Consider the following 22,283-nt stretch of genomic DNA (forward strand, 5'->3'; position numbering starts at 1 on the left):
TAGTAAAAATAATCAAAGAGCCGATACAATTTTCAAATTTGAATCACAACAGTACAATTGGGCAGCCCAATATGGAAAAGACAATTATCACGCCACTACAACACTTTGTAGCCACTAACCCCCTGCTGTGGCAGTGGCAGCCTCTTCATCAGACATATCCATGTCCTCCATGTCTCGGTTGTCATTGGGGATTTCTCCTTCATCCATGGCCTTGCCATCCAGCTCTGGATCCACCTGGGCTCTGCTAGACCCCAGTCCCAGGAAGGGTGAGTCAGAGCCAGTGGGAGAGGGGGCATCTTCAGAGGGTGAGGGGATGGGAGAGTCCTCGGGTCCAGGTAGAGTCGACTTGAGGGAATCCAATTTCCTTTTAAGACTGGCCACACGGTTGGCGAAGGCATTGTAAGCCTGAGCAGATTGTCAGAAAGAGAAGAGAGGAAACGGAATGAAATGGGAGATATGAAGAAAAAAGGTCATTGTTATAAAAGCAATGTAGGAACAATAGTAAATATCTGTATCGCCATTTTGTCTGCTGAACCATTTTCAATTTCAATCCACAAAAAAAAACATTTTGATTTTGCCATAGCACCCTCCAAGCACGAAAACTGATGATGTCATTTGACCGAACACTCACATTGGCCACAATCTTAACCTCCTTGTACTGCATCTCATAGAAAATGTCCGCGTTTCCCAAAGCTTCCAGCAGAGGAGGCCCCGTTTTCAACTCCTTCTCCATGAAGCCGACAAACTCCTGCAACTTCAGACTGCCGTCCTCAAAGTCTTTCGCAAACTTGTTCCCTCCTGCCTTGTCTGGAAGAGGAGACAATTGATGAACAAGCAAAAAGTTTAACAGAGGGTTTATACACATTTCATACGATTCAATTCAAGACATTGTCAATGTCAAAATAAAACACAGATCACATTTCACAATGGACTGCACAATTAATCAAATATTAATCGATTTTGGCATCCCACAGTTACATGAATATTTTAATGCAAAGATTAGTTAATTAGCAGGAATATAACACAACAAGAAAATGCTCTGTTGATTTAATTTTAGGTAAAACGTTTTGGTACAATTTTATTTTGCTTCTAGGAGATGCACTTTAAATAAGGACCGGTCTTATTTTAACGCAAAGATTTGTACATTAGCAGGAATGTAGCACAACGTGGAATTGAAAGCAGAGCTCTGTTTATTTTAATGTGAAAATGCAATAAAAATATTTTGTTCCTAAAATCATTGAATACTCAATATAAATCAAAATTATCGTGATTATTAATTTGGCCATAATCGCACGGCCCTTTTTCACACAGAAAAATGTGACTATCACTATTTCACTACAAAGCCAGTGCAAAAAACGTCTGTTAAGACTGCTGTTAACACATGTATTGAACCAACAGCAACAGCTAAAGGGTCGGAGCTGGTGCTCAATGCATCAGAAAATAAAAAACTCTTTCCAAATGTCAAGAATATTTGTGGCTTAAGTTATACAGTACACAGGACAATAAGTGTGTGATGATACAGAAATAAGCTCAGTGACATCTGACCTTTAAGCCTCTTAAGAGCCTCCGTGCTGCAGACATCCACCCTGAGAGCTGCCAGCTGCTTCTCCCTGAACTCCTCCTCTGCGACTGCTCGCTTATATCTTGACAACTGCTCAATGAGGGAGTGGGGCTAGAAAAGAAACAAGAAACAGAGTGCAAAGAAATAAGTTACAGCAATAATAATGCTTTAGACACATTCTAACACAACAAGGCATGTAAGAAAGACAAAGTAATGCAAGACAACACTAAGACCCCCTTTACATCTTGCATCAATGTGTCGCATATCCAGATTGTATCTAGATCTGATTTTACTAGGGCTGTCAATCAATTAAAATATTTAATCGTGATTAATCGAAAATTAAAAAGGCACATTTTTTATCTGTTCACAATGTAACTTAAAAGGGAGATTTGTCAAGTATTTAATACTCCTATCAACATTAGGAGTGGACAAATATGCTCTTCTATGCAAATGTATGTATATTTTTATTATTGGAAATCAATTAACAGAAAAAAATGACAAATATTGTACAGAAACCCTCACAGGTACTGCATTTAGCATAACAAATATGCTCAAATCGTAACATGGCAAACTCAAGCCCAACAGGCAACAACAGCTGTCAGTGTGCTGACTTGACTATGACTTGCCCCAAACTGCATGTGATTATCATAAAGTGGACATGTCTGTAAAGGGGGAGACTCGTTGGTACCCAAAGAACCCATTTTCATTCAGATATCTTGAGGTCAGAGGTCAAGGGACCTCTTTGAAAATGGCCATGCCAGTTTTTCTTTGCCAAGATTTTACGCAAGTTTAGAGCGTTATTTAACCTCCTTTGCGACAAGCTAGTATAACATGGTATCAATGGATTCCTTAGGTTTTCTAGTTTCATATGATGTCAGTATCTTCTGACTTTAAAACTGAGCCCGCTACAAGGTAAAAGCTGCAAGTTGCGTAAATGCATTAAAGAAATTAGTGGCGTTTTTGCGAATTTGCATTAACGCGTTATTATTGCGTTAACTTTGACAGCCCGAGATTTTACCTGATTACATTTACACCTGGTATTAATATGTGTCTCCGTTGTCCCGATTGAGATCCAATCTCTCTGTCTGAAAAGGCTGAGCAGAAGCCTCCGGAGGTGGTATGTAATGCGCGGACACATCAGCCACCTTTTAGGGAGAGAGGGTCCGCAAACGTGACCTTGAAGTACATCTACACTCTGGGCTGGAAGAGGGCTGAGAGTGTGCTGCAGGTTGATTTAATTGCAATCCGATCACCCAAAACACATTTTAATGCCAGGTGTAAAGGGGGTCTAATAAACAAGACTTACTGTGAACTCTGCTACAATCTTGGACTTGAGGGCAGCTTTGGTGTTGGCTGGGGCTAGAGAGCAAAAGTAAAACATTAATTTAATAACATACAATTAGAATTCCAACTGTGAGTAATTTAAAATATATGATAGTGCGGTTCAAACTTTAGGAAGTTATTTCACAACTGACCAGTTGCCGGTGGAGTCCCCTTTTCTTTTTCTTTCTCTTTCTCTTTCTCCTTTTCCTTCTCCCTCTCCTTTTCTTTTTCCTTCTCCTTCTCCTTTTCCTTCTGCTTCTCTCGCTCCTTTTCCTTTTTGTTCATGCCGGCTTTGAACTGGGCAACGACCTCCTCTGGATACACACCCCTCTCCTCCCAGATTGTTAAAATCCTTTCCACTGACCGGCGGACCTTCCCATCTCTGACAATAATGCAAAATGGAAACACAACATGGCACATCTCAATACTAGAAGAACGGGAAGACACACTTAGCATTTATTACTTGTAGATCAGACAGCGGTCCAATACTACAGCTGAATGAAGACTGTGTGCTCACCTGATGAACTGAGTAGCATTAGGAAGGACTTCTGCGAAGGCTGAACGAAAGACAATGGCGTTCTTTCTCTTGCAGTTCTGTATCACATCATTGGCAAGGAAGAAGAGATTCAAGCGGTGATTGTTGTCAGCTGGAAAAAAAAAGAGACAAAGACAAAAAATCTTACAAACAATTAAAAATGTCTAATCTGTATTGGCATTGTGTGGCTTATTCAGATATTTAGGAATAAAACATACCAATAACTGACTGAAAGACTTTCAAGAGCGAGAGAATCACAAGAATTGATAAACAGATTATATTAAAGCTGAACAACAACCGATAAATTAATCGGGTCGATATTATGACCTGATTTTATCTTGTCACAGATATATTGGTATTAGCGGATATGTTGGAGAATAATTAACACAGTATTGCAATATAGAAATACCAAAGCTACGTTTGTTTGAGCTAATTTAGAGCCAGTGATGTCGTCACATAGTTGTTTTTCAACCTTAAAATGTCCCAAAAAAACAAATCTTATGGATTTTTACCAAAAATGTTTTTGTAAAGAAAAAAATCCTAAACAAACACACTCAATAATGAAAATCAGATTCAACCAGGCTACAATATTAACATTATTATAATGCAATGGTCAAAACCATGTAATACTGACAACTTATGCAACGTCATGTACGCTGATATAAATACATCTGTCACATAAGTCAATATCATCCAATAATATCAGCCCTTCAATGTCACTTGTGCTTCATTCAAAAGCCTTTATGGTATCCTGATCTATTAAACTACTGTCAGTGAATAGAAACAGCTACGATTAAACAGAAGGCTCAAGACTGTGCCGTTTTTTGTTGGTACGATTAACTCAGTCATAGATCCAGAAATCTGTTTCCATAGTCACATAACTTTAGAATCAGTCATACATTTCCAAAAGAAATACACTATTGGCAAGGACACAATGATTTCTACTGCTTCCTAAAATAGATTCAGTACCCTGATTTTACCCAGCAGGATTCAATTACAGTCAGTAAGCAGGATTTATGGCTACAAAGGAAATGTCTAAATCTCTCATACTGTATGTCATTATAGCAGAGGTTAGCATCTTAGTTAAACTAAAACGATGAATGCCTCAGTTCAATCAGCAAACCATTATTATTATAGCCTATGCAAAGAAACTGTATGTCTTACCTTAATTCAATAGTCTAGTTTAATAGTTTAAAACAACAACAAGGAAAGTTGACACAAACTGGGGGAAAAAGAGACCATGCAGTAAAAACTATCCATCCATCCATTATCTAAGAGAGTCAATATTAACATAGATCAAAAATATTATATCAGCATACACTGAAATTTTGCAAATATGCTCTTCACTGTTTACAACACACACAGATTGAGTTATTTTTAGTTTCTTTTAAATATCTGTACCAGCATTAACTACAAAAGGTCTGAGGTTTTTAAAACAAATAAACATTTTAAAAAACATGAAAATTTCTTTAACATCACAATAAGAGGCAATAATCAATAGTACCTGGGCTGGTATTAAATATTTGTTTACTAAACAGATTCACAATAATGCCTCAAATAATAAGAGGGTGACAGAAGTTGTACATACAGCCCCTTGAGTTCTATATAGCTTTGAACAACAGATGACGATTCCCTACTTCAAGTCAACACTCTTTCATGTACATACAAAGCCAAACACACTGCATGTATCACTTGAAAACAAACAGTTATGACACCCAAATGGTAAATTTCTAAAATTTCAATATCTGTACTTCTAATTCACCATCCAATGCTGAAACGTGTGTAAAAGTAACTTGAAAAGTTTGTAATTGCCATTAGAAGCATGATGAGAAACATCAAAACAATGAAATATGTGACTTGAATCAGCCATTTAGAAAATATCCACAGACTATGGTAAATGATAAATGGACTTGCATTTATATAGCGCTTTTCTAGTCTTCCGACTACTCAAAGCGCTTTACACTACATGTCAGCATTCACCCATTCACACACACATTCATACACTGATGGCAGAGGCTGCTAAGGTGGCAACTTTGCCAATCAGGATCAAATCTAAATACTCATTCACACACCGATGGCTATGCCTTCGGGAGCAATTTGGGGTTAAGTGTCTTGCTCAAAGACACATCGACATGTGACCCGGAGCAGCGACCACCGACCACCGACCTTCCGATTAGTGGACAACCTGCTCTACCCTCTGAGCCTGAGCCACAGCCGCCCTCGCAGCACCAACTTAATTTAGGCCTTTACCATTTACATCCAAAACATATGAAACATTTTAAGAATGACAACTGAAAATATTATTCATGCTCAAAAGGGTATAATACATATGTAAAGTTAACATATAATTTGCTCAGACTGCTGAAACAATACATGATGGAACATTTAAAAAAATCTGGTTTTGTCATTATCATTACACAAGGTGAAAAATGTCATGCCAAAGTAAGTGCCGTTTTGGGCAGAAAACTAGGGAGGGAAAAACTACATATAACAACACAAGGCTGAGATTATATTAGATGTATGTTTCCCTCAACACCATAAATAATATTCAACCAATTTTATATTGTTCTACTCGAGTTCAAAATGCATTACTGAAAATCATTTGTTGTGTATTATCTGTGTTGAATATTTTAAAAAGTGATTTCCCTAAATATAGCTTTTACCCAATACTTTTCAAAGACTAAATCAATACAATGTTTTAGCCAGTTTAATTTCAAATATATGGCATACATTAAAAATGTAGCATTGAAGCAATAAAATAACTTTTTCAAAACACAAAACAATATTCCCCTATTTCAAAAGTATTGTTTTGCTCCCTTTTGATATTGTATACACCCTATTTGATTCAGATCCATCACAACCACAAACTACATTGCATGAATCATCTGATGCCAAGAATTAATTCTAGGTCAGTCAAAGTTGACGCAATAATGATACGTTTACGCAAATTTATTTTAACGCCGCTAATTTCTTTAACGCATTAACGCAGCCTGCAATTTTTAGGTTGTAGCGGGCTCAGTTTTAAAGCTTTAGTGAAGATATCAGTGAATAATCATATGAACTACAAAAAACTAAGGAATCCATTGCTACCAATCATGTCATACTAGCTTGTCGGGAAGGAGGCTAAATAACGCTCTAAACAGGCGCGAACATTTTGGCAAGGAAAAACTGGCATGGCCATTTTCAAAGGGGTCCCTTGACCTCTGACCTCAAGATATGTGAATGAAAATGGGTTCTATGGGTACCCACGAGTCTCCCCTTTACAGACATGTCCACTTTATGATGATAACATGCAGTTTAGGGCAAGTCGTAGTCAAGTCAGCACACTGACAGCTGTTGTTGCCTGTTGGACTTGAGTTTGCCATGTTATGATTTGAGCATTTTAAATGCTAAATGCAGTACCTGAGGGTTTCTGGACAATATTTGTCATTGTTTTGTGTTGTTAATAGATTTCCAATGGAAAATATATACACATATTTGCATAAAGCAAGCATTTTGCCCACTCCTGTGTTGATAAGAGTACTAATATTTGACAATTTTCCCTTTAAGGTACATTTTGAACAGATAAAAATGTGATTAATTTGTGATGAATCGTGATTAACTACGGACAATCATGCGGTTAATTGCGATAGAATATTGTAATCGATTGACCGTCCTTATTAGTTAGGATAATAATCATATTTATAATTTTTGTAGTTGTGAGTATATGTTATACAAGAATGTATGGTCCTAATACAGTGCTTTAATGAACTAAACTAAACTATACTATACTTATTTTGGTTGCTTCCAGCATTTATCATCCTCACTGAAAGTAAATAATCTTCACACTAGTAACATTTCTAACCTAACGTCTGGAACATGTTTATTATCCCATGTAATTACCATCTCAATGCCTTAATAAAGTATTGATCAAATAAGTTGCCAAGCACCGATACTGTAGTTAAGTATACAAAACACAACTTATGCTACAAATATCCAATAAACAGCACGTTGGCAGTGGTGCTCGAAGATATCGGCTACTGCAGGTATTTATTACACTCTCCCACACATCTGAAGAGCTTTTTTAATCACAGAATAGGTTTTCAGTCTCTTTTCTCAACTTCATTACCATTCACAAATAATAAAGCCCAACTTTGGTGTGTTATGTGATCTTTTATTTAATTTCATACTAAAAATGATTGCAAACTATTGGATCCCTGCAGTGTAAGAAAAAAATGGAAAAAACTTGTCTGCATTGGAAACTAGTTTGCATGCATTGTCTTTACTCAAAATATGTCCATTTGATATATTTTTAGACATGTATAGACTTTTTTGAAATGGAACCAAACATGTTGTAGCCTACAGCCAGCAATAACTGATGATCGGTAGATTGGCTCTTGGTTAGTTGGCACTGCTCTCCATCAGAAAACAATGGCTCAGCCGGTGCGCAGTAGTTTGCCGTGTGCAGTCAGCATAAGCTTTTATCCTGCCTTTTATTGTAGGCAGTGATGTGCAAGGATAAGAAATGCCTACATGGTGATTTGAATGAGACGCTGGCAATTTAACTTGAAACTCTCTAATGGATAATTCATACCTACAAATTTTAGGGCTGAGGCCTCTAAAAGATCTGCAGACTGCACACAACATTTTTCAGGGCACAATAAAACTATATCACAAATGCAAACAAAATATATTTTCTAATGTTGTTCCAGCAGCCAAATTTGCAAGAAACTGCTCTAGAAACTCCACATTTAAGACAATTCCATAATGCGGGCTATTTCTTTGGTTTAATACTTATTTCTTTTCACACTTATAATTTATACATTTAACTCTGGTCAAGATTAGAAAACTATTTTTTGAATCAATACCTCCTGCTGAAAAATTGACTGTCAACAACAGTTCCTTGCATGATCATTAATGTTTTTACACACATATGCGCCTTCCTTACATCCAAACACCCAAATACCCAAATACCCAAATTAGCACCATGTAACAAGTTCAAGAAAATGCAATCCCAAATTTTTTTAAAATCCTGCTCCAAAAAATAGACATAACAAGGTATATAACAGCTTCTAGATGTTCACTTCATGATAATAGGCCATCAATCTTCACATAAATTAAAACTACCTACCAAACTGCCATTTCTTTCCAAAACAGATGGGAAACTAAACTTTTTGAAATCCACTGATGAGTAGATGCAAAAAAAAAATATTCTTATGACACTATCAATAATTCCTAGCCTATAAATAGTGAAAACTAAATTATTCTAGGAAAAAAAATCATCAACCAATAGACAATTTTCCAACACTGGGTTTGTGAACTCTATCAATTTTTCTACCAAAAACAATATAATGCTCACATGATAAATCATGCCTCCATCAAGCAGTTGCAACAAACATTACATTTATTCCTGCATTCACCAACATCAATGGCCAAAGCACAAAAAATACATAGGGTATTCTGCTGCCTCCACACTCAGCTGAGAAGCTGATGAAATCTTTAAATCTAATGCTGAATCATTCACTCCAAGGTTTGAAAAAACAGTCAGTTTATCATAACACAATAATACCTCCACAATTGTTTATGATTCCTGTTTTCTACAAAATTATTAGGTTTGAGACCAGGCACACTTCTGTAAACCTGTTATAAGACAGCTAAATTCCAACTGTAGTTGTAAATAAGATGATATAAATTCAGAATAGCAACATCAGAAATATTATTCATAAGTAAGAACACTGATTCTTAGAGGGGATGGAGACCAAAGCAACAGACAAAATGACAACAACCAAGTGAAGACATAACAGATAAACTAAATTAATAATTAGCACAAGCTAAAGAAGTGAGAGCAGTTCAGTGGCTTTCCAACTGTTACCTCAAATTGATTAACTCTTCCAAAGACACCATATTTGACAGTGGCGACTACGAGTACTTTCATATTAATGAAGTTAGATACTGCTGCACAGGTGGTGCATAGATTATGAAAAGTAATTTTGGGATTACATCTAATCCCAAGAGTAACGTTGGACCTCTTATCACCATTGCAATATGTCAAATGCTGCATGCAATGCAGGACTCGCAATATCTCATAATAAAGCTATATGGAGAATATTTGTTGACGCTGTGTTTGTATGCCTATAAAACATAGCATTAATTATAATACTGGACTGGTACACTGTTGCCGCCTATCAATAGTATGCAGACAAAATTTGATTTCAATCATAAAGCAAAATAATATAGATAACAGTCTATTGAACAAATTAGTGATGGAATGAACAACCACCCTGAATTAGAAATGAGGCCAAACACTCGTCAGACTCCAGTAACACTTGTTTATACGGGTTATCTGATTAAACTGTCTACTTGTGATGTTTCGCTGACAGGGGTCATTTATCAAAAAACACTACTTTGTTTCAAGTTTGACATAGCCAAACACCAACCAAGCTGAATTGTTTGAATGTGCAAACCTGCTTGGTCAATGTAAGTTATTACAGTTATCATAACTAGGGCTGTCAAAGTTAACACAATAACACATTAACGCAAATTCATTTTAATGCCGCTAATTTCTTTAACGCATTAACGCAGCCTGCAATTTTTAGGTTGTAGCGGGCTCAGTTTTAAAGCTACAGTGAATATACTGGCATCATATAAAACGTAAAGAATCCATTGGTACCAACCATGTCATACTCGCTTGACGTGAAGGAGGCTAAATAACGTTCCAAACGTACGCTAAATTTTGGCGAGGAAAAACTGTCATGGCAATTTTCAAAGGGGTCCCTTGACCTCTGACCTCAAGATATGTGAATGAAAATGGGTTCTATGGGTACCCACGAGTCTCCCCTTTACAGACATGTCCACTTTATGATGATAACATGCAGTTTGTGGCAAGTCGTAGTCAAGTCAGCACACTGACACACTGACAGCTGTTGTTGCCTGTTGGGCTTGAGTTTGCCATGTTATGATTTGAGCATATTTTTATGCTAAATGCAGTACCAGGGGGATTTATGGACAATACTTGTCATTGTTTTGGGTTGTTAATTGATTTCCAAGAGTGTGAGTCTCACAGAGTCTCACTTTATGATAATCACATGCAATTTGGGGCAAATCATAGTCAAGTCAGCACACAGCTGTTGTTGCCTGTTGGGCTTGAGTTTGCCATAGTTATACCACAGTTATGATTTGAGCAAATTTTTTATGCTAAATACAGTACCCTCTGGACAATATTTGTCATTGTTTTGTGTTGTTAATTGATTTCCAATAATAAATATATGCCTATAGCAAGCATATTTGCCCACTACCATGTTGATAAGAGTATTACATACTTAACAAATCTCCCTTTAAGGTAGATTTTGAACAGGTAAAAAATCTGTGATTAATTTGCAATTAAATATTTAATCAATTGACAGCCCTAATCATAACAAATTCATGTATTTAAATATGAAGCAATGACAATTTAGTGGGCAAAGTTGGAGGAAATATTTTGAAGGTGCTGCTGTCAAAAGCATCAATAATTTACAACGTGACATTGAAATGTGGATTGTTTTTAACTCTGTGTTACTACCTGGCAGCTTGTTCTACTCGTGTAATATTTAATAGAAAATGGACGATATAATTCGGTTAGAGTGGACTTTCCCTTTACCCTGTTCAGCTGTGTAAAAACATCAGCCACCCACCGCATCACATCAACAATCATGCATGCAAGACGACTAACCCGTCAGCCAAAACTGATCCTGCACAGAGATTAAAACTACAAAACACCCACTAAAACTGATATGTAACTACATCTAACTAAACACATTGTAACCACTGTGAGGGTTTCTGGACAACATGTGTCATTGTTTGTGTTGTTAATTGATTTCCAATCATAAATATATGCATATATTTGCATAAAGCAAGCATATTTGCCCACTCCCATGTTGATACGAGTATTACATTTGACAAATCTCCCTTTAAGTTACATTTTGAACAAAACTAATCATAACAAATGCATGTATTTAAGAAGTTTAACTGCAATCTGTTTGGTATTTAACGAATATACAGTAAGTTGATATGAAACCAATATGAAGCAATGAAAATTTTGTGGGCAAAGTTGGAGGAAATATTTTGAAGGTGCTGCTGTCAAGAGCATCAATAATTTACAACATGACATTGAAATGTGGATTGTTTTTAATTCTCTGTGTTAACTGTTTAACTGCTTATTTGTTTTGCACAATTTAAGACTATACAACATAACAAAAACATAAATGAATAATATACAGTGCAGGAAGAGGCAAACACCCCACTGGACTTATCTGAAGCCTCCACCTAGAGACAAGATTAATATAAAGAAATAATATGACTACATGATAGTGATAACAATAAGGACAAGATATATATAATAACAATAACAATACAGTAAATGTATCAAAAAAGACAAGTGTGTGCATAAGTTATGCTCCTGGCAGCTTGTTCTCCACCATTGAAAATGGACCATATAATTCGGTTAGAGTGGACTTTCCCTTTATCTTGTTTAGATGTGTGACTCCTGCATCACATCAACAATCATGCATGCAAGACGACTAACCCGTCAGCCAAAACTGATCCTGCACAGAGATTAAATCTACAAAACACCCACTAAAACTGATATGTAACTACATCTAACTAAACACATTGACACCACTTTTATCTCAAGTGTTCATCCTTTGAGATAAACTGTGCAGTGCATGGCTCTATTCTCCGTGAAGCAGCAGAATCGGTCTAATCCAGACCGTGAACCTCCGGGAGGCCCAACTGTAAACAGAGCTAGCAGTGAGAGCGTCACGCAGCGAGACGTTAGAGTTAGTTTAGCAACCGTTAGCGTTAGCTACCGTTAACGGCTACTTTTAAGTGGCGATAAACAACGCCAGTTTTTCAATAATGAAACAAATTAAAAAATATATATATATATAATTTACTTTTTAATAATTGTTTAGTGATGCACTAAATTGCCTTGCACGTCACGCAAAACTAACACTGAATGTGGCCAACTGGTAACGGTCAACGCAGAGATGCATTTGAATTAGCTTAAGCTAAGCTAGCAGTGTTAGCTTCAGTGGCTAGCAGTGTTAGCCAGCTAGCAGTGTTAGCCTTAGAGGCTAGCTACTCACATTTCTTGAGCCACTTCATCCAGTGGCGCACGATAATGCCGTGGTGCTTCTTGTTTTCAATGCACCAGTTGGACAGTCCCTGTATTGACTCCATGGTGTTGGATACTCCTTGAAACCGTCGGTCCAGAGACGCTTCCAGACCGGAGTTGGAGCTGCGAGCTCCGCGCCCGCTGGCAGCCCCTGAACCGGCCGCCATCTTTACAGTTAATGTCTGCTGCTGCTGCTGCTGGTCGTGGTGGTGCGCATGAAGGAGCTACTAACGTGATGAGGACCGAGAGAAACACGCCCCCATGTTTCACTCTATCATAGACTCATAACTGTGTTTACAAGTGCAAGTCATAGTACACAACACAGAATAAATAACAAGTTGATTTCTAATGTTAAAGCAAATTAATATATATATATACACATGTATATATATACGTATATATACATATGTATATATATATATACTGTGCAATATTATGCTATATACACTATACTCATATTTAACAGTCTCTTCTGCACTATATTCACTTTTTTAATAGTCGTGTATCACAGCTGTTACTCTGCACTATATTCAGTTTTAACAGTTTTCTTCATCTTGTATTTTTATATCTGGCATATTTTTTTTTACTTTGTACTTTGCACTACTAACTTTTTTACTGCCTTGGTGATGCTGGAAACTTGAATTTCCCTTGGGATCAATAAAGTTACGATCTATCTATCCATCTATCTATCTATCTATCTAATAATTATATGATGCTGTGCAATAATTATATAATTATATGACAGACACTTTGTGCAATAATCTGGCAAAACTGTCATCTCATCAATATACATATTGTATTTTTATATTTTATATTGTATTATCTTTTATTTATTTTTTTACATTTATATTGCACTATCTCTTATTTTTTATTGTATTATCTTTTTTAGCACCTATGGGATTGTCACAGTCTAATTTCGTTGTACTACACAATGACAATAAAGGGCTTGAATCTATATAAATATAAATATGAGCGGAGACGATTCCAACTGACAGAAAAAAACAGACAAAAATCAGTTGAAGTTTGTTTTATTTAAGGCTGCGACTATAACGTTTGAAACAAAATTAAGACCTTTTAAAACTTGACAACACAATGGCTCCCTTTGTATTTCCTGTTGCAATGTTTGTTGATGCAGACACTGACAGGAAGTCATTTTGGACCAAAGATTTTGCCCTAGCAACAGAACTGCAATGAAAAAGGTCTGTAGCTACAGGCAGGTCAAATATTTGCTCCTTTCTCCACAAGAAAAAGAAAAAAAGGATTTGGGAAGTTTAAATTGTGTGAAATGTATGTGTATCGTAATGACTACAATAAGTCTTATAACAATGTTGTGACATTACCCAGGAATCCTTCCAGGTTTACCCTAAACATGTTAATCACCGATGTTAAATGGTCATTCACTGATGGGTTGTGTTTTTTATTAACTGCTCTGACTCAAACAGGGATTATTATCAGTGTACATGGGGATTTTGTCACAAAAGTCATAACATAATCAGACAACATTTGTCATCATCACAAAAAGCCTTGGATAAGTGATTTACATCACATTGTGTAATCTGTCAGATTCAATAATGGACAACACAATATCTGACAGAATAGCCTACCAACAAAGAGATGAACACTGACGCAGGCACACACACACACTCATCTGTCACACATTCTTGCAAAAACATCCACACCGGCAGTGGTGTAGTGGTCGTTGATGAGGTGGGTGTGCTACTAGGTAGATGGGTAGCAGGTTACCGAGGAGGAAGTGGGTATATTCCACTATATATTCCATTGGGTTTTTGGCTGATAGGTGGGTATACAGTAAACCGCCAGAAAAGGTGGGGATACCCCCGTATACCCTCCACTACACCACTGCACACAGGTTTATTGTTCTTCCTTTTCAATGTTCAAGTCTCTTGATTAAGTCTGTCTGTCCTCAGGTGGAGGCAGTCAGTCAGCAGTGAGGGCCTGGCTGGGAGACTGTGGGTCTTGTAGAAGGGGGGCGTTGATCGAGGTTTCAGTCGTCGGCGCTGTCCAACACGCTCTTGCTGAGAGCTAGATCCCAGTAGTGTTCTGTGCCGTGTTTCTTGAAGTGTTCTCTGGCCATGTTCTCTGTGGGGCACTGCTTGAACTTCATCTCCCCAAAGCTACGCTCTTTAGCTGTGCCCTGGAGGAGCAAGAAAGGAATCATCAGGCTTGAATGAGGTCACAAACAAAACCATCCAAATTCATTTAAATATATTTAAGTAACGCAGGATGCGTGAACACTCACATCCCAAATCAACCAGCACTTGTTGTTCCTCTTTGTATCATCATCACCGTCGGGATCTAATTGAGAATCAAGAGTTTAGTATCCCTGAAATGAGCAGAAAGGAATGAGCACACAAGACACACAAGTCAATCCAGTCTTACCATCTCTTTTACTGTTGTGTTCCTCCCATTTGATTCTGTGCATCATCAGCTTCTTGAATTTTTTCTGGGATTTAGGGCCTAAAAAAGGAGGAAGAAATTTAGATTTTTTTAGTACGACTGATTATCCCACTGCTATAATTTCTCCAGGGATAGCGGAGAATATAAAACCGTGCAGAACCTCAGCCATTTGAAATAGACATCCAACCATGTAGAAGTACAGCTTTACATTTTTTGACCAAGTAAGTAAGCAATGTACTGCTGTGGACAGAGCCGCTAGCATAACTAACTCTAGCCATTTATCTATGCTCCTGCCAAAGCCACCTGACTGAAAATGTAATTTTACCTTGCAGAACACAGAAGTTGCTGGTCTACCTCTGCCTCGATCGGTTATGTTGTTTGCGCTATTGTGTGACTTTGGTGAATATGTTGTCTTTACATTTATTCTTGTATGATTAGCCCATAGAGACGGTCATTTTTTATTTTTGAGAACATGCATGCAGCAAAGTGCAGACCAGTCAGCAAAGAGTCAACAAATGCAAAAATAATTGACCCGCCCCTTTAATAAAATGAACATTGTTAATGATTGGTGTTAAATGTTCATACCACAGCCATTTTTCCTTCACAGCCATTTACAGTTTATTACAAATCACATGTCATGAAAAGTACCAGCTGTGATTTTTGAAAGAGACAAATTAACTTAACTGAGAGCACTGACAGGTTTGATTTGGTACTCGTCAGTGTCATCCCTTACCTCCTTCCACCACAACCAGGTTGACGTCTCTGTGCAGAACTACTGTGCCCGTCAGGTACAGCTGGTTGGCGTTGGCCTCCACTTTAAACTTCTTAGCAGGATTCTGCAGGTTACGGATCCTGTATGGGGAAGGTGCTTAAATTAGACACACTTCTATGTTGCAACACGCAAATTGCCCTATATATTTGAACTACAGTATGTGCTCTGTTGCTGCAAATGCACACCTGTATACTGCAATGTGAACACCATCGGTGAGGTCTTCTTTTAACCTCTTGACCTTCTTCTCTTTCCTCTGCTCCGCTGTGAGCTTGCGGGCTGCGTTGGCGTCCTCATGAACCCTGCAAAGAGGGGGATGCAATTACAAAATATCCTAATAGCATTATCATACAATGTTAAAAGGAAATTTCAAAATGATTTGAGAGTGTAGTAGTGAGGAAGTTAACTGCGTTACTAACTTCTGTCTCTTGGCCATCTGCGCTCTGACGTGGGCCTCTACCTTCGTGGGGTCCTGAACCGCCTCCGTCCCCAGCACTCTCATCAGGTTGGAGATGCGCACTGAGAAAATGAAAGCAAACATCAGTTACATTCTGTTTAATCTTTATTGTAGTAGTTTGTATAGCACTAGTAATTTGAGTGTGTGGGGGTACCTTTGGGTTCTGGTGGAGGCATCAGTCCCAGACGAACCTTCTCTTGAACTTCTTTTTGGCCCTCCCTTCGTGTCTGTCTTCTCAGTTTCTTCTGTTCTTTCTTTGTCAGGTACACGCCCAGCGTTACCGGCTTATCTGTGTCGACTGACAAAAAAAAAAAATATTGTAATAATTACAGCAAATTCTGGTAATAATGAAATATTTTCAATTAAGACAGTATATAGGGTGTGTAATGGCTTGTTGACAGGCGAAAGATGTATAATTAGATAGAGCATGCACATACAACATACTGCTCAGGGGAAAGACAGACAGAGCAAAAAATAAATCTAAAATATGCACATTGTTAAAAGCTGCTGCACAAATGTGAAATAGTCAATATTGTCCGTTAAAAATAATTCCACAGAGTGCAAGCATATGAGTAACAAAACCTTAGATCAAGGCCTGAGTGACAAAACCAAATTTGAATGTTAATTTATCATGGAAACTCCGCATTTCTAAAGTAAACAGGCGTGCACAGCTGGTATTCAACCAGTGAAAGGGATAACTTTTAAATGCTTAAATGCATTAAATGTATTTTCTGTTGCCTACTTTTGAGTTTAAATATTTTTTTAAAACCCTAGTTTCTTGTGACAGCATCATTGTGCCATAAATCAAAGAGTAAAGTGAATTGGGAAAATAGTTGTCTGCAGTGTAATCGTTGGACAATCTGGAACAGTAATGTTCATGATAAATCGTATATTTTCACATTTGTATTTTTTACTCTATGTAGTCTGACTTAATTTAAAATGTTCATATAATTAACTATAATACTTAATACTAATTAACTCTCCAGGTTCATGTTAACCAATTGGTATCTCTCTATGAGTGCATTTCTACTTCATGATGAAGATCTTTATGGGACAGAAATGTTCGTCTTTATAAACACACATACTTTGGGAGCACCTTCAACAGTGTGCACTTTTAAACCTGCCATACACTTACCTGGAGGGTTAATTTGGGCAGGATGTTCTACCAGGTTGGTCACACCAAACAGCTCCACCCCGTCCAATGGTGTGTTAGATGTTCTTTATAAGATGAGAGGGAAAAACATGTCAGTTAACTACAGTATGTTATTATTATTTATTATACAGCTTCACCATGGCAATGTGAGAATGAGACAAATGACAGTTTTAACATTTAACCAAAATCATACATGTTTAAGTTCCTGGGTTAGCTGTAGTTTCTTACATGTCTATGTTGTAGGGCAGGATGTAGGAGTCCCACCACTCAATGTTGGGAACCTCCCCCTCTCGAAGCGCTTTCTTAGGGGCGATCAGTGCCAGCTTGGTGGATGCCTGGATCCCTGTCTTCTTTGCTGCCTGTGCAATTTCATTCTGCAACCTTTCCAACTGGGCCTGATCAATGCAGGGGGGGGGACAAAAGACAAGGTGTTTTGAACCATTATTTAATTTGTCTATACCAAATAACCTGGCTGAGACAACTATTGACAAGCAACAGTTTAGAGCTAAATCCAACCTTAGTTCTAATTCTCTGAGCGATCTTCTCGAAGCGCCCCTGGTCGTGGAATTTGAAGCCCCTGCGAGGGCGCTGAGCCGGTGTAATAGTCACACGTTGGTCAAAGTAAGACGTGGATTCCAGGTCATCCCCGGGCTTCTCCTTCAGCTGCTGACGGAACTGCTCTCTCTTCACCGCTCGAATGTTTGCTGCACAGACAGACAGACAGAGGAAAATGAATTTAGGAACACCAAGGCAATAAACTAAGATTGTGTCTGTGTGTGCATGTATTGGACCACTGTACACATACCTTTCAGTGTGGGCATGCGGTGTGTGAGTTCAACCTCTTTGCCACTAGCATCCACAGTTCTTCCCAGGTCATCCAGAATAAGAGGGGTTGGCTTGTTCACCTCCTTGATTTCTACTTTCCTATAAAAGGGACACACAAAGAAAGCAATCTATTTACCCAAACAAATACCCAGCAAGTAGAATTTTAAAATCCTAAATACTGTGATATTACTCACGGTGGGGCAATTCCCATAGCATGTAGATTAGCTAGTGCCACTAGGTTATGAGGCCCGGTGTTCCCCAGGGCTCCGAGGATACCAGGTTTCATGGCTAACTGGGACTGTATGCGGGCCTGGAGCTCAGCAGCCTTGCGAGCCTTCTCGATCGCATCGTTCATGAAGCTGGCAGCCACGGACGGGGCGATTGATGAGGCACCACCTGCAGCGGCGGATGTGCCAAGAAGCCGTGAGACCGGAGGGATATCCAGCTGTGACTGTGATGTGGGAAGGGGCAATCGCTGACGTTAGTAAGAAATAAGAACTTCGTCATACTGAATACATTGCCTGATATTACTGATACTTGTTTTCTTGAAGTTAAAAAGAAAGAATTTCTTTACTAGTGCAGCAGAAGCTGGAGAGGAAAAGCTCAGTTGTTTCTTCCTCTCTTCTATCTGTTTTGTGGCTGCTTCCATCATCTGTTTGATCTAATAATACAGAGAAGAGGTTAGTAAATGAAGAAAGTTTATCATAAAAAATATATAAAACAACTTAACCATCAGACAAAATCATCTCATACCTGCATTTTGGTGAGCATGCCAGGGCTCTCAGATGGAGGTCCAGGTATGACCTCAGGTTCCTCCACTTCCTCGAAGCGAGGGACCCGTTTCCTCTTTGGTGCCGTCCCATCTACTGATGCCGGAGTTTCCCGCACTGCACCTGTTTCAGCCTCATCACCAAAAACATCCTGAGACAAACCAGCCGAAGCAGAAACACCAATATCACGTCACCATTAAGCCAAACATGAGTGTGTTTACACTTAGTCAAATAACATGAGTTTCTGCCTTTGTCAATAATCTCCACACAGTGAGTTAACTATAGAGTAATCAGACTAAGCATGTATACAGGTAATGTCAGATTTCCTGATTTCCGTACTTCCGTAATAGTGAATGTAAATGTGGTCACTGTAACCTGTGGCCACTAAGTGAATTAGTTTAAGGTATATTTACATATGTAGTGATAATACAGAGGTGGCTAGTTTAAGCTTGTGAGGCTGTTTGCTTACCTTGAGGTCTCTCTTGCGGTGCTTTTCTCCTGCTCCTTTGTTGCCACGTGCATTGCGGCTTTCCTCCACAGCTTCAAAAAGACGCTCTACAAAACCTCCAGCAGAGTCATCAAGGAAGGGACGTAGCTGGTCTGAGGTGGAAATGAGTGTCAAATAATTAGCACAAATCCAGGACTCTTTTGATCACTTTCTCATTCTATGCAGTTTTTCAAAGTAAGTGCTCGACAGTTAAGTCAAGAAGGATGTGCAGTACACTAACGCCATGAATCACCTTCTCTGTACTGTAAAAGAATAAATGAGGGAAATTGGGACCTGTGTTGGTGTTAAGCATTTTTCACCTGGATCAATTTACAGACTATATGAAGGCAAACTCTATCACTTGTGGTGTTAAATGTAATATGAAAATCTCTTTGACTGTTGATAGCTACATTCACATTGAAGGTTGTCAGCAATATTTGTATCCACATATAATGATTTGGTCATCATTATTGATCTAATTGAAAGGCTATTTAATCAACTTTGTGGTGAGCCTGCAACTGGACAATCATCCCAAACACTGATGGCATGGTATACCCAAATAATTTAGACTATCTTTTGAAAGTCAAACATACAGTAAAGTGAACCTTCACAGCAATCTTTCAATTTGGCTGTACAGCCAAAAACATTTGTCTTTTTTCTGTTTAACCATGGCTGCATCTTCCATATCAATTAAATTAGTTTCTGATCACAAGTGGTGTACAGTGAAAATGGCATTTTGTCTTAACTGGATCTTAACTAAATCTTCATGTAGCCTCTGCTCAGTGCCTTCATATGCTTGATGTAGCTTACCATGCATCCTTAAGGTTCATCACAAATTGTAAAGCTCTGACTCACCACTGTACTGTTGTACTCTCGGGTGGGATGGCCTGCACTGGCAACCCGTAGGCTCTCCCATTGGTACATCCTTATATATAAGGTGATTCTGGGTCTGCTCCCACAACACTTAAGTGTTTTTATTCGCAAAAAAATTGTGGACAGTATTCACTGCGTTCACAGGACTTCTGTGTGCTCTCTGTACCAAAAAGCTCAGACAAAACCTGGGGAAAGGGCTTTTGCATATTCTGCACCCTCAGCCTGGAATTTGCACCAAAATGACCTACAAATCAAGGAGCTGGTATCATGAAATATTTTTAAATCAAAAAGGAAAGCTTTAGAAGCAGACTCTATGGCATGCCAATGTTTTTAGCCCCCTTGTTGTACAGCTGACTCCCAGAAAAGTTCCTTTTTGTCCCCCCCACTTGTCTTTAGATAGTTCTCATTTAATGAAAATTTTAGTGCTTTTAGTGTTCGTGAACTGTATTTTATCTCTATTTGTGTCTCTGTCTGCAACGTTGTGTTCTTGCTGCTGATCGTCTTGGCCAGGTCTCCCTTGGAAAAGAGGTTCTTAATCTCAATGGGACTAGCCTGGTTAAATAAAAAATAAAATGTATCTGAATAAAACTCAGCAGGGTCTCAATGGTCCAATACCTGTGGTCTTCCTTTTGTCCAGTCCCTTTCCAACACAGTGTAAAGCAGCAGTAACCACTGTGGGCTCTGAGAAACCCAGCACCATCTTCACAGTCCGCTCCACCCATGGCCTCAACTCCTCCACCTCCCGTTTAGGAAGAGACATCCTCCAGTCCTGCAGAGCATCACAGTTTACAACACGTTAACATCATCGTTGACGAACCACATTATTAACCACTATTACTTTTGATGAATTTAAAACATTAATGAAAGACCTAGAAGCAGAGTCAACCGGGAGCTGTCTGTGTTTCTGAATATTTGGCTTCAAACACTTGATTTCAATGTGTTTTGTATGATATTATGTTATGTATTTATTTTGCATTTGTTTTATGTTGTGGCGTCTGAAACTTTAATGTATGTTTAAATGCTGCTGTCTTGGCCAGGTCTCTCTTGCAAAAGAGATTCTTAATCTCAATGAGTACTACCTGGATAAATAAAGGTTAAATACATGTGTCTTCATGCTGTTTGGGGACTGTGTCACACACACATACACTGATAATGACAGTCCCAAACAAGGCTACATGAGACATCCTCCAATCCTGCAGAGCATCACACAATTCACAACATGCATCATTCATAAACGCTGATGAACCACATTATTAACCATGTGTCTTCATCCTGTTTGGGACTGTGTCACACACAAACATCTCCTCTGTCTCACTCCTATAACGTTTCCCACTTTACACAACATTGTTTACTAAAAGTCAGTCCATAACCTGCAGCAGTGGCTTCACAGTTGATAGCTGTTTTGTTTGACTGGCTGAAACATGTGCTAACCAGTAGCAAAACTCAACTAACGATACATCCGCCAAAAACTCCTCTGGCTAACGCGACCTGCTAGCTAACGTTAGCATACTAACACCTATGAGCTGCCAACAAATCAGCGAATACCCGCTTAATGTAATATTACTAACCTTTAGATTATGCCTTTATCTTTTATCAGACTTAAGTCGTATAAATCCAACAGAAACTATCAAGATTAAGAAGAGAAAAACGCTCAAAACGGACTAGTTTTGATGTGAAACTTTCTGTTTGGTCGCGCCGTTCACACGACGTTTATCCTCCACGACCCGGAACCGGAAATGGAGGCTGTTGTTCCTTCTTCTTTGTGGCCTTTTCCCGCGGCAGCTCCTGTCGGTCACATGTTGGTTGTTTCCACCTAGCTGCACATGGAGGGAAGTGTCCTGTTTGTCCTTCAAGGTAACACTTGTTTATTTGAGAATTGTGATAGAAAGTCAGGTTTTTATTGAGGTCAATAAACAAAGAAAACACTTTTTATTTATTTATTTGTATTTATTAGTTTATTTGACAGGGACAATACATAGGCA

General features: G+C 38.4%; 2 protein-coding genes across 5 annotated transcripts in view; both read right to left on the minus strand.

Moving 5' to 3' along the window:
• Positions 1-12,792, minus strand: part of tars2 (threonyl-tRNA synthetase 2, mitochondrial) — a 33,272-nt gene extending 20,480 nt beyond the window's left edge. For all 4 annotated transcript variants that reach the window (XR_012596161.1, XR_012596160.1, XR_012596159.1 and 1 more), the window contains exons 1-7: positions 12,521-12,792; positions 3,402-3,531; positions 3,037-3,266; positions 2,868-2,920; positions 1,546-1,672; positions 632-807; positions 120-405 (exon numbers count right to left, since the gene is read on the minus strand). Coding sequence is in view for 1 of the 4 variants with exons in the window: in XM_074653541.1 (XP_074509642.1) it covers positions 120-405; positions 632-807; positions 1,546-1,672; positions 2,868-2,920; positions 3,037-3,266; positions 3,402-3,531; positions 12,521-12,716 (1,198 nt within the window). In the remaining 3 variants the exon portion in view is untranslated. The remainder of the gene's footprint in view (positions 1-119; positions 406-631; positions 808-1,545; positions 1,673-2,867; positions 2,921-3,036; positions 3,267-3,401; positions 3,532-12,520) is intronic.
• Positions 12,793-13,561: 769 nt separating this feature from the next.
• Positions 13,562-22,033, minus strand: prpf3 (PRP3 pre-mRNA processing factor 3 homolog (yeast)). The gene is made up of 17 exons (XM_074653544.1): positions 21,870-22,033; positions 20,917-21,070; positions 19,411-19,541; positions 18,925-19,092; positions 18,746-18,832; positions 18,366-18,622; positions 18,152-18,270; positions 17,863-18,050; positions 17,575-17,741; positions 17,329-17,411; positions 16,348-16,491; positions 16,156-16,255; positions 15,925-16,038; positions 15,701-15,819; positions 14,950-15,027; positions 14,810-14,865; positions 13,562-14,704 (listed from the first exon to the last, which is right to left on the minus strand). The coding sequence occupies exons 2-17, from the start codon at positions 21,059-21,061 to the stop codon at positions 14,555-14,557; spliced, it is 2,106 nt and encodes a 701-aa protein (XP_074509645.1). The 5' UTR covers positions 21,062-21,070; positions 21,870-22,033; the 3' UTR covers positions 13,562-14,554.
• Positions 22,034-22,283: the final 250 nt, after the last annotated feature.

The sequence above is a fragment of the Sebastes fasciatus genome, chromosome 12 (genome assembly GCF_043250625.1).
Source record: "Sebastes fasciatus isolate fSebFas1 chromosome 12, fSebFas1.pri, whole genome shotgun sequence".
NCBI classification, from domain to species: domain Eukaryota; kingdom Metazoa; phylum Chordata; class Actinopteri; order Perciformes; family Sebastidae; genus Sebastes; species Sebastes fasciatus.

What these genes read in the sequence shown, in the direction of transcription:
- prpf3 (XM_074653544.1), bottom strand. Translation starts at nt 21,061, where the DNA reads ATGTCTCTTCCTAAACGGGAGGTGGAGGAGTTGAGGCCATGGGTGGAG. An exon ending in GCTATGGGAATTGCCCCACC is followed by an intron (nt 18,271 to 18,365) that starts GTGAGTAATATC and finishes TCCCTTTTATAG; the next exon opens with GAAAGTAGAAATCAAGGAGG. An exon ending in ACACAACAGTAAAAGAGATG is followed by an intron (nt 14,866 to 14,949) that starts GTAAGACTGGAT and finishes ATTCTCAATTAG; the next exon opens with ATCCCGACGGTGATGATGAT.